This window comes from Marmota flaviventris, chromosome 6 (genome assembly GCF_047511675.1).
Source record: "Marmota flaviventris isolate mMarFla1 chromosome 6, mMarFla1.hap1, whole genome shotgun sequence".
Taxonomy (NCBI): Eukaryota; Metazoa; Chordata; class Mammalia; order Rodentia; family Sciuridae; genus Marmota; species Marmota flaviventris.
Window position 1 is genome coordinate 9,448,142 of NC_092503.1, and position 15,077 is coordinate 9,463,218.

General features: G+C 45.9%; 1 protein-coding gene across 3 annotated transcripts in view; it reads right to left on the reverse strand.

The window, feature by feature from the left end:
• Positions 1-15,077, reverse strand: part of Zdhhc14 (zinc finger DHHC-type palmitoyltransferase 14) — a 256,755-nt gene that overhangs the window by 56,126 nt on the left and 185,552 nt on the right. For all 3 annotated transcript variants that reach the window (XM_027939538.2, XM_027939537.3, XM_027939536.2), the window contains exon 3: positions 7,710-7,868. In XM_027939538.2, the coding sequence (XP_027795339.2) occupies positions 7,710-7,868 (159 nt within the window). The remainder of the gene's footprint in view (positions 1-7,709; positions 7,869-15,077) is intronic.

The following is a 15,077-nucleotide window of genomic DNA, read 5'->3' on the forward strand; positions in this document are numbered from 1 at the left end:
CTCAAATATGTTATTCAAAATTATTGCTTGTTTGTCTAATTGAATGTTATAGTTATTTATCTTATTCTATGCCTCACATTGCATTATATTTATAGATATATTTGTGAAGAGTATGATCTTGATTTTCTATGGAGACTCCTAACCGATACATAGTGAATTACTGTCATGTATTTATTTGGTAATTAATAAACCTACGAAACGAATGAAACTAGTTCTAATGTTTGTTGGTACTGTTACTGGTGTTCTTATCTACAAAAAAATGATAATTTATTTTCCTCTTTTCTGTTAGATTTATTTCATATTTATTTTTCTTATTGCATTACTTTCAGAGATAATGTTAAAAACTAATTATGACAGTGGACATCCTCCTCTATTCCCAACTTCAACATACATCACTCTATTATTTTACTGTAAAGAAAATATTAGCTTTATTTTTCTTTAAAAACCATGTTAAGCTGGGCACAGTGGCACACACCTATAATCCCAGCAACTCAGGAGGGTGAGGCAGGAGGATTGCAAGTAAATACAAAGAACTGGGGATGAAGCTCAGTGACTGGTAAAGTGCCCCTGGGTTCCATCCCCAGTACCAAAACCAGGTTAAGGAGCATTCTTCTGTACTAGACTTGTATTGCAAAGCAACAGTTTTGCACAGCAACTGACCACAACGTAGGGGCTTTCAGCAACATGAATTTATCATCTCACAATTCCATGAGTGAGGCGTTCAGCATAACATGACTGGCTTCTCTGCTCAGGCTAAGATCAGGGATGGGCCAGGGGTACAGTTCCCAGGCACAGCTGAGGTCTCTTCCACACTCCCTGCCGCTGGGGTTCCACGGATTCCCTTCTCACTTTTCCACATGGTCCTCCCCGATTCTGAGCAGCAAGGACACATTAAATCCTTCTGTGGCTTCAAATATCTGTGTTGGCTCCTCAGAGCCCTTGTGATAACCCAGGATAATGTTGCTTTAAGCTCAGTGGATTAGTGACCTCTAGTGACTTCCTCAAAGTCACTATTGCGAAGCAAATAGCACCCAGGGATGGAGGTCCTGGGGGTCAGAATTCTGCCAGCCCCACCTCCCAGTCTTGGCTTAGTTCAGGGTAGAGACGGAGACCACCCTTCATCAAACCCTTTTGGGAATCCATCATCGTCATTATCTTCTGCCCTTTGGTTGACTGGTGTGTTAACAGTTCTAATATCATTAAAAGGCAGTCGCATTCCTGGAATACACCCTTGTATGCCAGAACGACTAATTCTTTCATATACAGAATAAAATGAGATCAAATTTTCTATGACTCATGTTAGCTTTTTACATACATTTATAAATGAAAAATTCTGGTGATTTTTTGCATGTTATTTTTGTTAGATTTTTTTTTGTAACTGGGGTCATACTATCACGGTGAAATGAATTAAAAAGGTTTTTCTAAACTCTGACACTATATTCAGAAGGTAGAAAGTAATATTGTCTGCGCTCAGCACCTTGCCTAGATAATTGCATGAAAAATTTGTGTGAACTACCCATTTTTAACTCATTTTTTGGGGCCAATCTCTGACAAAAATCATGATTCATTGAGTTTTTAGTTAACTGACTTTCAGTTAGACAACATACAAAATAATACATATCCCAATAATTTAAAAATATCTCACCATATTCATCTCATTTGAATCTACTCCACTTTCTTGCTGTGTCCTGTCCTTCGGTCTCACCAGAGCTCTCTCTCTCTCTCTTGGTTGTTTATTTTCCAAGAAATGAGATCTGGCATCATGTTCACTGTTCTGCCTTCTAGGTCACTGATTTTTTCCCCCTGTTTTCTTAAGTTTATTTTGCTACTCTTTCTGTCTTCTTGAGACAGATGCTTTGTTTACTTGCCTCTATTCTAAGTTCAACTTTTTTTTTTTTTTTTTTGTACTAGACTTTAAAAGACGCTCTCCCTCATGGCCATCTACCATCCAAGTACACTTCCTGTTTGGGGAGAACCCTGAAGTAGCTGGGAAGCAGCCCCCTCGGCTGCACTATACAGACTGTAAGTGGGGCAGGGGGGCTCAGGCAGGGCCCCACCTTGCTGGCTCGTCAAGTGCAGAAGTGAGACAGGCTCAGAGGCCCACCCAGACATCTGAGTCTGGAGCCCATGGTCTTGGGCAGACAGGGCAGTTTTAAGTTGATGCCATGGCACAGAGAACTCTGTGGTGGTACCAGCAATGTGCTGCTTGTGCCTCTAGGCAGCGTCTTGTGACAGTCGCGACTGCCTGTGCCCCGCCAGCCTCCCCCAGCCTGCCTTTCCAGCTTTTTGCAGATTCTTACCAGCACCTGGATAGTCTTCCAATTAATACCTTTTCCTCTTAGGCTACTTTTTGTGTCTTTAAAATTTAGAATTCGGAATTATAATACCATTGTTCTTACTGTCATTTTCCAAAATTGAAGTTTCTGTTGCCCAAAGTGTTTATGAAAAGCTTTTTTTTTTTTTTTAAGTTGCAAATGCTTGTGTTTGTGCAATCATATCTTTGTGGTTGATTTCTTGTTTTATTGTTGTGTCATCAGACCATTTGGTTTGTGCAATATCTGCTTTTAGCTAGTTAGGACTTTATTGTGGCCTAATATGGTTGATTTTTGCAAATGTTTCATGAACAGCTGAAAAAGGCAAGTAAACTTTGTAGAAACAAAGTTCAACATATATTTATTCATTATCAATTGCTATCCTTGATTTTCTTATATTGCATTGACATAAGCCATCAAAAGCAGAGGTATACTGTTGTTTCTCATTAGCCACTATGTTTATACCAAATTATTCTTGCATTTACGAACAACTTTTACTTTATTTTGATGCAATATTATTTGGTGCATACATATTGATGACAATTTTTAATTGTACTCATTACCAACATAAAATTACTCTCTTTGACTTGTGTAATATGCCAAATATAATGCTTTCTGCCTAAAGTTCTCCTTGGTCTGCTCTTAACAACAATCCCTGGGGACTGTTCTTCATTTTGACATACCTAGCTCCTATCATAGTGCCTGACACGTAAATGCTCATTAAAGCTGGTTAAATGCAAAGATAATGGATTCTAAGAAGCCCAGGAGAGCCCTGTGCATTTGGGTTCCAAGGAAGATTCAATGCCAGTCCCTGTCTCTCCCCTAAAATGATACACTTTCCCATGAGGATTTATTACCTCTTACCAAATGCAAGGAATTAAAAAGGAGTTCCATGATGCTACCCACACCTGAAGGCAGATGTAACGCCACACCTCCACCGTTTCACCTCTCTTAACGTGAGTTACAATGTTGAAGCAAAGCCTGGGTTCTGAGGGGGGCAGTGGTGGCACTCACACTGAACCAGCAGGCTGAGTGTGGACACCTGCATCACAGAGGAGCAGTGAGAGCATCAGGAGGGCCCACTGTGGGACAGGAGCCAGAAATGTCTGGTCAAGGAGCCAGGATAGAAAATGTAGCAACAGAGGGGAATGAGGAGGGGGTCTGTAGGGATTTAAGGCGGGTGGTGCTTGACCCACACCAGCAGGGGTGGACACTGAGTCTCAGTAGGGGGCCTCTGGAGGTTCCTGTAGCACCCACACCAGAAATAACAGAAGGGGTAGAAGTCAATGACAGACCGGTGCTCACCCTGAGTGAGGGAGGCTGGCTGTGGCCGGGGTCTGGAATGGCCTGAGGGTTTTGTGTACTCCTTCATTTGTCTGTGAAGCCCTCCAGGAGTGGCATCGCAGGTGCACAGAGGGTCCCCTGGCCCAGACAGGACAACAGGTCTGGGACCTCCAGAGGCCCCTCTCGGCTCCTAGGCAGACCTGTCTTTATGTGGCCCAGGTTAGACAGACAGTTGGCAAATGCTTGCGAGCCTTCATGTTTAGCAAACTTTCTTATTAGTTTGTCCATAGTGTATGATTACATTAATTTCAACTAAGTCCCTTTTTGTTACCAGTTTAGGTTCCATTAGAAGTGCCCAATTCCAGAGAATGCTGGGACCATTCTGACCCTGGACCAGGGCCATCAAAGGACAGACCTCCCCCACAGGGTCCCACCTGGTCACAGAAGGTGAACCGCATGCACTGGGTCAGCCTGAGAGGACCTCATGGGCCCTTCTGTCTTTTCTTGCCTTCTACCACTCTCGCTCCAGTGACCTGAGGGTCTGAGAGGGAGGGCATAGGGCCTCAGCTGCTAGTTGTTTACAAATGTTTTATAAACTCAAAGATCATCTACATGGATAAACCACCCCAAATACTCTATTGCAAATGTGCAGAAGTGGTGTGATGGACACAGAGGAAACTAAAGAGAGAGAGAGAGAGAGAGGAAGATTCAGAGACAGAAATGGAGCTAATCCAAGGCAGAAAGAACGTACCCACTTCTATGACTGCACGTGGTCTAAATCCTACCAAAAAGAGCAAGGTGACGACTGTGATTGTGATAACCAATCCTGTCTGAATCTGCTATTCAGAAGCCCTAACAGCAGCATGTCCTATTACTGATGAGATGAACATTAATGGCAGGTACACACTGGTCCTTAGTGTGCACCAGATCTGTTCTGGATGCTTTGATGGGTACCATCTCATTTACTCTCTAAAAGAAACCTATGAGGTAGCCCCGGGGTCACCCTGTTTCACAGAGGTGGAAACAGGAGTGTTTGGATAACCTGCCCAGGTTATGGAATTACTCAGTGACAGGACCAGGGTGCATCCCTGGGTCTGTGGGTCCTAGGAGTCAGCTCCCAGCCACGAGGTTCTGCCCACAAGTTCTATTTTTGCACCAGCATTTGCTCCCCAGAAAGCTCTTCCCTCCATCCTCAACTAGAAACCCACAGTCCCAGGACTTGGCTCTCGTTTCAAACTTATTTAACAAAGGAAAATACTCTTCCAAAAACCTGGGAAAGCGCATTCTCCCTCTCCCATCTCCTCTTGCAAAGCAAGATCTACCTACTATGCCTGGGAAGTGCCAGCCCAAAGCTCTTCATTACAAGAGAAGCCACATATTGTAACCCTGTCTTTTAGTACTCCTTGTGCTTTTCACTTGCTGCAAAAAGTAGAATTCTTTCAGTAAAAACTTTCTATCTAAAAATAAACTACTGGCAAACTCTGCATTTACCCTTCTCTGTGGGAGACATCTGCTTTCCACTCTTTTCCCATATGCAGAAGGTTCAATCTTCTGGTCGGATCATTGGTCATGACAAAGGCCCAAGTGTCATGGAATTAACTAGAAATCCGATGCTCTGCAGACTTGAATAACTGCATGTTTTTTTTAAGGAGTTCTATGAGCAGCTTTATTTTCAATCAGTCCATAGAGCCAGACTCTAGTTAGGGTCAGCCAAGCCCAGGCCCAGGACTGTGGACCAGGCTTAGAGGACACTGCTGGTGGTGTACCACTTGGTGCAGCCTCGTCCTCTTGACCCATCATGGACTTTGTCACTTTCTCTCCTTTTCCCTTTGCTATTTAGGACCTCTGGTTTCTAGAACACCACTCTGCTGGTTAGGGGGATGTCTGATTGCCATTGTGCCTTTGTTTTCAGAAGGACACACCTGCTCCTAGAGATACTCTAGACCCAAGGCCCTATCACTGCTGGTAGATTTGATAGGACAGGACCCTATTTTAAATGGTTTTACTAAGGCAGAAGCACACTATCAACTGGGGAAAGGCAAACATAATTTTGATAAGGGGTTTTACATCCAGTTCATCAGGGTTCTTTAAGGGCCATCTACACATAGGAGCAATAGTGGGAATAAACTGTGAGTGATCATATGAGCTTTTAGAAAGTGTCTGACAATAATCCAAAGGGGATTTTAAAACAATAGGTCACTATGAATTGGGAATGAAAGTTTTTATCATGATTAAGAATTAGGCTGCGACAGGAAACAGGATTGAGACCAACTGATGGAAATGAATAAGTGGAAACAGGGGTGTCTAGAAATGGGTAAAAGTTTTGTAAATGAAAAAGGGGAGGAAGTGCCCAGTAAATACTTCAGATTTGTAGATAACAACTCTCTGTAGACTAGAATAAGTCTCTAGGCCCATAGGAGAGGTACGTAAAATAACAGAGGAGTTTACCTGAGTAAGTGTAAGTTACATACTGTTCCATAAGAAATCCTGAGGTCAAAATGACAGCCCAAGAAGAGGCCCAAGAATCCCTATGGATTGTTCCCCAGAAGATATGTAAGCTGCCATGCTGTTTTGGCTTAAGTGTCTTCGAGATAGATATGAGATGGCCACTGTGGGCTGGTGTTGCCCCACCTGGAGGCCTAGCTGTAGTTTTGGTCATCACACCTGCAGAGGACTACATGTATCAAGCATTGTCCAGAGAAAGCCACTAGAGACATCAAGGTAGCAGCAGTGATAACAGTAATAGGAGCTAACAATTGCAGATAATTTGTCGTGGGATAGGCACTATTCTGAGCGCTTGACACGCACTTACTTATTAGGTCTCTCAATCATCCCCACTGGAGAGACAAGAAAACTGAGGCACAGAGAATTTAGTAGCATAAAACACAGCCAGTATCCAGACTCAGGCCAACTAGTGCCACATCCCAGGCTCTTCACTAAAGACTCCTTACCACCTAGGAAAGATGGAACGGAATTCCATGCTGTTCCTCTGGGAAGGTAAAACTAATAGTAGTTGAAGTTAATAAAACTCAAACAAAGCCTGATAGGGAAAACATGGCATTTGTACCAAATTCTAGATTATTAAAGTGAAGATAAGGTAAATTTAAGATGATTAAAAGATGCTTGGAACAGCAGGCAAGCATGAAGCCTATTATTAAATTACATTTTTCTCAGGAAGAATTGAGACTACAAGCTCTAAGACTCAAGAAGAGGGTTGAAATCGGTGTGACCGAGGGAAACAAGGCTTGTTCGGGGGTATTCCTATCCTCTCAGGTATGAAGTAACAGAGGAGTTCCTGCTCCTTCCCCAGAAGTGTCCTTGGTTGCTATTACTAGAGGCTGGCCCTGGGACTGAGGAAACGCGGGTCTTCACTGTGGCAAGGCTTTGTCTTTCTTGCTGCTTGACCATGTCCTTGCCACCTCATCTCTAAGGAGATCCAGCCTAGTGGGGGGAGCAGACTGCCGGCCTGGGCAGCAGCTCTGGGGAACACTTGCTGACCACCTCCAGGGGTCTGGCACCCACCACAGTGGCAGAATCCTGTGCTAGGTCAACAGTCAGGCCAAGTCTTACAACCAGGGACCTCTGGGCTCTCACCTTCCCTCTGCCTGTTTCCCTCATCTCTCCTGGAGAAAGCCAGAAGACAGAGTGGAGGTCCCGTGGTTGCTGAAGAACAAAGACCCTAACACGCCCCCCCCCCCCCCCCCCCCCCCCCCCGCTTGAGGAAATCTCCCTCCTCTGCCTCCCTTCCTCCCTGCTGGATCCAGTACTTCCAGCTCCGAACAGAACTGAACAAAGCATATCCCTTAGGTGTGGGGCCCAGGCCATGCAGCCGCCTAGGGATGAAATGGTTTTATCTCTGCGCTGTGCTGGGGAACTGAAGGCCGAGGGCATTGCAGAATGAGGGGGGAAAAAACAAAAATAAAAAAGATTGGTAACTCTAGGCCTGGTGGATGCAATTCATGGTAACAAGCAAATACACTGAACATTAACTATTATTGAGTGTTTCAGTGGAGAAGGATTAAAGATGGGCACACACCAGCCCTGGCACAATGCCTATCCGCCTATTCGGAGCACATCCCCCACGTGGCCCCCGTGACCTGGGCTCCTACTCACCTACGCAGTTATCGCACAGGCTGCAGTGGGAGGCGCGAGGGGGCCGGAAAATCTTGCAGGTGAAACAATACTTAAGTTTCACAGTCTGGCCATTGATGATGACTTCTTTGGTTCTGGGAGGCGGGCGGTACCCCCCTGAACTGGTGCCGTTTGCAATATCTGCGGAGAAAAGAAGAGAACACTTCCCTAAGATCATCATTTCAAACGGGGTGCAGCTGAAATCCTAGCGGCTCAAGAGGATGAGGCAGGTTCAAGGCCAGCCTCAGCAAGTTAGCGAGGCCTAATCAACGTGGTGAGACCCTGTCTCAAAATAAAATATAAAGAAGGGCTGGGGATGAGGATCAGTGGTTAAGCAACCCTGGGTTCAATCCCTGGTACAAAAAAAAAAAAAAAAAAAAATCAATCATCACTTCGAGGACCGCTAGTCCTCAATGCTGGCTGCTGGCCAAGGCTCTGCAGTTCTTGGACCTCATTGCACTCATTCACCAAGGGCCAGGAGCCAAGTGATGGAGCTCTGGCCAATGGCGTGAGAGCACACGTGGCCCCGCCCATCTGGGGGACCGCCCTCTGGGGCCCCGCCCCCACCCTCCCATTGGGCAGACTGCAGAGGAGGGCTACCCGCGGACCTTGTCACAGTTGCCCAACTTCTGCAGTGACCTTGTCACAGTGCCCAACTTCTGCCCCGGAAGGCCTGGGTTTTATCTGTTTTAGCAGCTAGCCTTGCCTTAACTAATGCAGCGCCCTAGTTGATTTTCATGTTCTGTTGGTGAACTCCACACCCAGCTCAAGTGCCTATTGGCCTCCCCAGAAATACCAGGTGGGGGACAGGAAGTCGACATATACATTTTGAAACATTTTAAAAATCATTAATTGCATATTTAAAAATCATCTTTACAGTTTATCATCCTACCAGCATCTTTTGTTATTTAGAACCAGTTCCAAAATCGTTGAAGAAAAACAAATATGTCGATTCTTTAAAGTCTCCTTGTAGCTCCCGGTCCGGGTTTCGCAACAGCATCGCACCGGGAGCTTTCAGACTGTCCAGCACGTGGAATGCGGACCAGCTATGTGAATGTGCAGCAGGGCCGAGAAACCCTCGCCCCAGGAAGACAACGTCCGGTTTCATTCTCACTGGACTCTGAGAGCCCCATTAGGATTGCCGAAAAGAGCCTGCAGCAGCCAAGAGCAGAGGCCACAGTGCAGGGGGCATGGCAAGAGCGTCTCGAGGCCCTCAGCTCGGGCTCCGAAGCTGGCAACACGAAAGGCAGCTGCTCATTTTTAATTCACAACCCTTAAAGACCGTCAAGACCGTCACAACACACTGTGGCTGATTTCCAAAGTGGTAGGAATCAGTCCCACCATCCACTCACGTCTTTCTTACAGACTCAACCAGGGCAGCAACTATGTTGGGATATCTTGGCCTTGTCCTCAGGATTCTGACTTCACTGGTGTGGGGTACAGTTTGGCATACCTGGGGAGCTTTTTAAAATCTTGATGCCAATCTATGGAGAGATGCAAAGTTGAGAACACTGCTCTCTGGGGCCTTGTGGCTCCAAGGATGGTCCATACAGCATCCATGTCACCCAACAGCTCCTCAGAGAAACAGATTCTCAGCTCCTCCCAGCTACTAAATGTAATTTGCATTTATCTGAGATTTTGCAGTGATTTGGGCACCTTAAAGTTTGAGAACCCTGATTCAGGATCTTGAAGATACTCCCCAGTTCATATATTGTCCATATGTGCCTTTTAAGGAGGGGCTCAAGTATGATAACGAGCTGAACTCAGAGAATACAGTTTACCTCTAATGAAGGGTTGCATAAGAAAATGTACATGGGGCCCCAGGTCTCTTCACATTGGTGGTGTCTGGAAGACTGCACTCACTGGCAGAAGCTACAGCTCACCTGTCCTGATTCAGGGGCTACCCATCCTGATTCAGGGGCTCCAACAGCTATTCTCCTGACCCCACACCCTAGTCTCCTTTAAGAGTCTGTGATAATCTGCCCTCAACCTTTAGCCTAAGGCCTTTTGGTGTTAGTAAAAATATCAATCCCAGTAGTAAGGAGAACATTTTGCTGCCTTCAGCCACTTACTATTCACGGAAAATTAAAGTTCCATTAGCAGGTTGCAAACAGAGAGGAAGGAAGTTTGGGAACGCGGCGGGAGAGCTAGGGATGGAAATGGTAAGGCACAGCCCTTGGCTCTGCCTCTTCCTTGGGACCAGCCCTCCTGCTTAGCGCCTTGCCAGAGAGGACATCCCTTCCTGGCATATGCCTCACCTGCCTGGCACCCTACGGACTACACTATCAATGATGCTAAATTCAGCAGCATCGGCAGCAGCCCCCAACTCCAGAAGCACACACACTGGGAACGGGAGGGCTCTCCAATCTGTTCTGTACTAAGAGAAAACAAAGAGGTGGCGTGGTTGTGTGTGTCCCTAAGTATCAGGTGAAAAGAACCGGCTTTGAACACATCAACATTAAGGCAGATCTCTGCAGGTGCCAGCTGGGTGCCCCTGAGACCTAAATCAATCATTGGGTGCTTCTGTCGCCTATGTCAGGGTACAGTCGACCGAATTTACTTAGCTCTTATAAACATGAGTAGAAAAACTAGAGGGTCAGATATAAGTTTAGAAAGATACTTGATGAAACATTTATGTTCATTTAAGCAGACAAATTTAAAGCTGAATTGTGCAGAAATGGCAACTTACCACCTAGAATCACTTACAAAACTCAGTTGTGAATGTCAAAGACTTGGGAACACAGAAACAAAAACAACAAACTAGTCTTTATTAGCATTCCTTATGCTTAAGGGAAAGAAAAATTAAACCTTTGACACACAAGTGAGCTGAAAACTAGAATTCCACAGACACACTAAACTGGAGCTTGAAGTAAACCAACACCTCGGACCCTTGGCTAGGTGTTTGAGAGCTCTGAGTGTGCAAGAAATGGAAGGATCAGAAGACCTGTGTCCCCTTAGACCATTAAGGTCCACTGACCTCTAGGAAGGACTCACTCTGAGCACACCCTCCTGTGTGGGGGCTGTGTGGGGCCCCGGGCGACCTGGGGGGCACCTGTGGCTGCCTGAGGAGCTGTAAGGCTCGGGCTACTCTTGCTGTCCCTTCTGATCTTGCAGCTCTCGAGTCTGTCCACGAACCCTGGGCCTCTCCTGAGGACTACCTGGCCTGCTCCTCCTGCAGCCCAGTCTTCCTAACAGCCTGTGCTCCAAGCCCAGTGGCCCCCTGTGCTTCCCTGGGAGGCCACGTTGTTCTTCGGACATTTGCACACGGTGTGCTCTGATTTGCAGCTTCCCTTCCTGATGTCTGCAGGAATAATCCTGCCTTTAAGGTCCAGTTCAGGCTTCTTTTGTGAAAATACCTGGCAAGCACAGTCACTTATTTCCTCCCTTGGGCTCTCATGGCCCTTAGTTCATTTATTTATCCTGTTGATCGATCTGCGCTGTGCTTCTACTAGGTGCCAGCCCTGGAGCCTAGGGCTTCAAATACCAACCTGAGGACAAAAGCTTTTCTTCCATGCTCAGTCTGAGGCCCACGACCAGTCACCAAGCCTTCCTCTCCCTAGTGGAGATCACCAGCATCCGTGGACTGAGTTCTGTGGCACAAAGCGTGAAGCTGATTGTTCCTGCTCTAATATTCAATTATTCTGGTTTTGGGGTGTGTTTTTTTCCCCTTCTTATTTGTTGTTGGTAACAATTGTGCCTCTGCTCCTCAGGGCTGCTCTTTTTGTTGAAGTACAGCTATTGAAAAGAATAATCAAGGCTCACAGTAGCTACTAGTTCAAGAAAACTAGAAGGAAGCCTGGATTAAAAAAAAACCCTAGTAGTTCCTGCAAGTTCCTGTAAAACAAGTATTTCTCAAGGATGATTTCATGCACAAGCACTCTGAGAGAAAGCTTAAATCTTGAAGTGGTCCTTACATTCACAAAGGCCCCCACTTCCCAGTTGTTGGGAGTTGTGGCAAGAGGCAGAAATAATATCAGCACCCACATCTAGTACCAACCTTGCAATCAAACCAGGGACAAAGAATTGGGGCCCTTCCGGATGGAAAGGGGAGGCTGGTCAGTGTGTGAGCTTGGGGACCAGGAACTTCCACTTCACTCACAGAGAAGCCCTGGGTCAGCCACGGGCTCACGTGAGTGTGTGTTTACATTCTCTCCTGCTCTCTAAGCCTGCTTCAGAAAGGGAGGTCATCTCCTCCTCCGAAAGAATACCAGAGCTCTACATCGAGACAGACTCCTGTTACCATCTGAAGTGTCCCCTAAAGGCCACATGCTTGGTTGCTAGCCAGTGGCACTATTGGAAAGTGGTACAACTTTAGTAGATTGGAGGAAGTGGGTCACTGGGGACATGCCTTTGAAGGGGATATCCTGTTGTTATGGTTTGGCTGTGAGGTGTCCTCCAAAAGCTCACATGTGAGATGGTGCAAGAAGGTTCAGAGGAGAAGTGATTGGGTTGTGAGAATCTTAACCCAATCAGTGAGTTAAACCCCTGATAGGGACTGACTGGGTGGTAACCGAAGTGGTGGGGTGTGGGTGGAGGAGGTGGGAATTGGGGCATAGCTTTGGGGTATATATTTGTATCTGAAGAGTAGAGTTTCTCTCTCGGCTTCCTGATCACCATGATGTGAGCTGCTTCCTTCTGCCACCTTCTCCCACCGTGATGTTCAGCCTCACCTCAAGCCCTGAGGAATGGAGCCTGCTGTCTATGGACTGAGACCTCTGAAACCCTAAGCCCTTGAATAAACTTTTCTTCCTCTATAATTGTGCTGATCAGATCTTTAGTCACAGCAGTGAAAAAGCTGATTAAAACACTTGTCCTTGGTCCCCTGCCCTCCTCTCCTCTCCTTTTCTCTCTCTCTCTCTCTCTCTCTCTCTCCCCCCCCCCACACCATGGGATAAGCAGCCTTGTTCCACCATGTGTTCCCCACCATGATGTTCTGCCTCAGCCCAAGCCCACAGCAACAGGGCCACGTGACTATGGATTGAAACTGCAGAGACTAAGCCAGATAAACTTTTCCTCCTTTTAAGTTGTTTACCTCAGGTATTTTGTCACAGCCACAGAAAGCTGACTAACACAACCCATTAGCCTCCTGCCCCAAACTGTTAGAGAGTAACTGGGCTGTTTTGTTTTTTTTTTTTTTATGGAAAGGGGAAAAAAAAATCCCAATTTTTGCAAGATGTGGATTATGATTTTTTTCCTCAGTGAAGGATTCAGAGAAGTGATATTCCCTGGGGCATTTAAATTTCATAGGCCATTAATTAGCTGCCAGGTACCTCCCAGGGTGGTAGGAACTTCTGCTATTAGGAGTCCAGTTGGAATAATGACAAAGCACAGGGCAAATATGGCTTTATACTCAAGTCTTCATGGCCCTATCTCTGCGTGTGCTGAAGAACAGCCCTTGGATGCCACCGACACCCAGCTAGTGGATCCCACAAATTTTCCATGTTCAGAGAGCTCTTTCCATTGGTGCTCTGCAGCAGTTAGATCAGCCTTTCCAAAGTTGGGTAGTTTCTGTCCTATCAGGAAGGAAGATGGCAATTTCAGAGACACTTGCCAGGATGTCTTGGCCTACACTCTGCCAACTTCCAAGCTCACAGGAGAATATCAGCAATGATGAGATACGCTAGACAAGTCAACTTCCCTTAGGGGAAAAGTAGAGCAAATTCTGGCCTGTTTACACATATTGGTTAGGTCTCCACTCAAGGGAGTAAATGTGCATATTTCCTTACTAACACACAGGCTGGCAGCCACTTGTCTTTACAAGTGCTTAAATACAAATATGCACTCAGGGGCTTGTGAGGGGACATGGTTCTTCCAGTTAAAAGCTTTACTCTGCAAGTTTGTCTTCAAGGGCTGAAAGTGATGGCTGAGCAAGGCTCATGGGCCGTTCAGAGCTGGGCCAAGGTGGTCAGAGGAGTTTCCCTGCCTTGTCTCTGGCCCAGGAGGAACAAAGAGCGCCTACATGAAAAATCAAGAAAGCAAAGACGACCCATGGCTGGGTTGGGGGAGGAGAGGGAGGGCTCGATGACAAGCCCTTGTGCCTTGATGAGGGTGCTGGGAGATGGGAGCACATTTTTTCCCTTTGGGTTCAAACTCACTTGGTGGTGCTGCGACAGCTGGTCCTATGAGCCCCCAATCAGGGGAGCTGAATGCATCAGCATGGATGCTCCCTGCTCTGAGGCGAGTGGAGTAGGGGGTGCAGCTATAATGGCGAGCTGACGAGACTGCCTGCCGGTGGTGGGAAGGTGTGAGGGGAGCCGGGTCGTGGCAGGCAGAGGCAGGGAAATGACAGTGGAAATGGGAAACCCATGTTTACAGCGGATCACACAAGCTCTGGCCCCGCTTTGATTGTGGAGCTGGTTTGGAGCTGTGTGAGATAATTTAGGAAGCACAAAGGATTTGGGCTTTTTCTAGAACTGGTCCACAAAGGATTATGGGTTGATCCTCCTTTAGACAAGAACCTTGTCAGGAAATAAAAAATGTCAGATGAAAACTTTAAATAGGCATTTTTTTTTTTGTTCCATGAGTCCCTGATTACTTATGGCTTCTCAATAAAGCATTGAGAAAAATAAAATTAAAAAATGCAATGGAAATATCTACAGAGAATAGAGCAAAGCAATCTTTTTTTCCTGTCTCTTTATAATATAGAAAAAGGTAACCTCTAAGATTGAACTTCATGTAAAACTCAGTACTAGCTTGTTCAATTAACTAATTCATTCATATATTTATTAGGTGCCCATTACATACCAGTCTTGGGGGTGTGTGTGGATACAGTGATGAACAGGGTAAGTCCTCTGCCCTTTGTGGCTTTCACTGTAGGGAGGGTAGACAAACCCATAGAGTGGATTTTTTTTGGATCATTTAAGTGTGCAAACAAATCATATTTAAAAGTAGACTGTATATTTGGTGGATGATCAGGATTACCTAGTGATGAGATTCTCAACCAGAGGGAGTCCCCCACTTCAAGAGAATGTGAAAATGAAATGTATGGAGACATTTTTAATTGTCATGAGTGGGAGGGAGTGCCACTGTGAGAAACTGACCTAGGGCTTTGCTATTCAAAGTATGGCCCATGGACCAGCAGTATTGGCATCACCAGGGAGCTTGTTAGAAATGAATAATCTTGGTGCCCCCTCCCAGGCCTGCTGATCCAGAATCTGTATTTTAAAAAATAGATCTGCAGGTGATTCAGATGCACATGAAAGTTTGAGAAGCATTGCTATAGGTACACACACTTGTTAGCAAGGACAAACCTGTTGTCAAATCAGACTGCCTGCTAACTGGGCTTGCAAGTCCCCACTCTCTGCCTTCTCAGTACTCTAACAAGCACTGTGTTTGAAGTATGTGGGAACC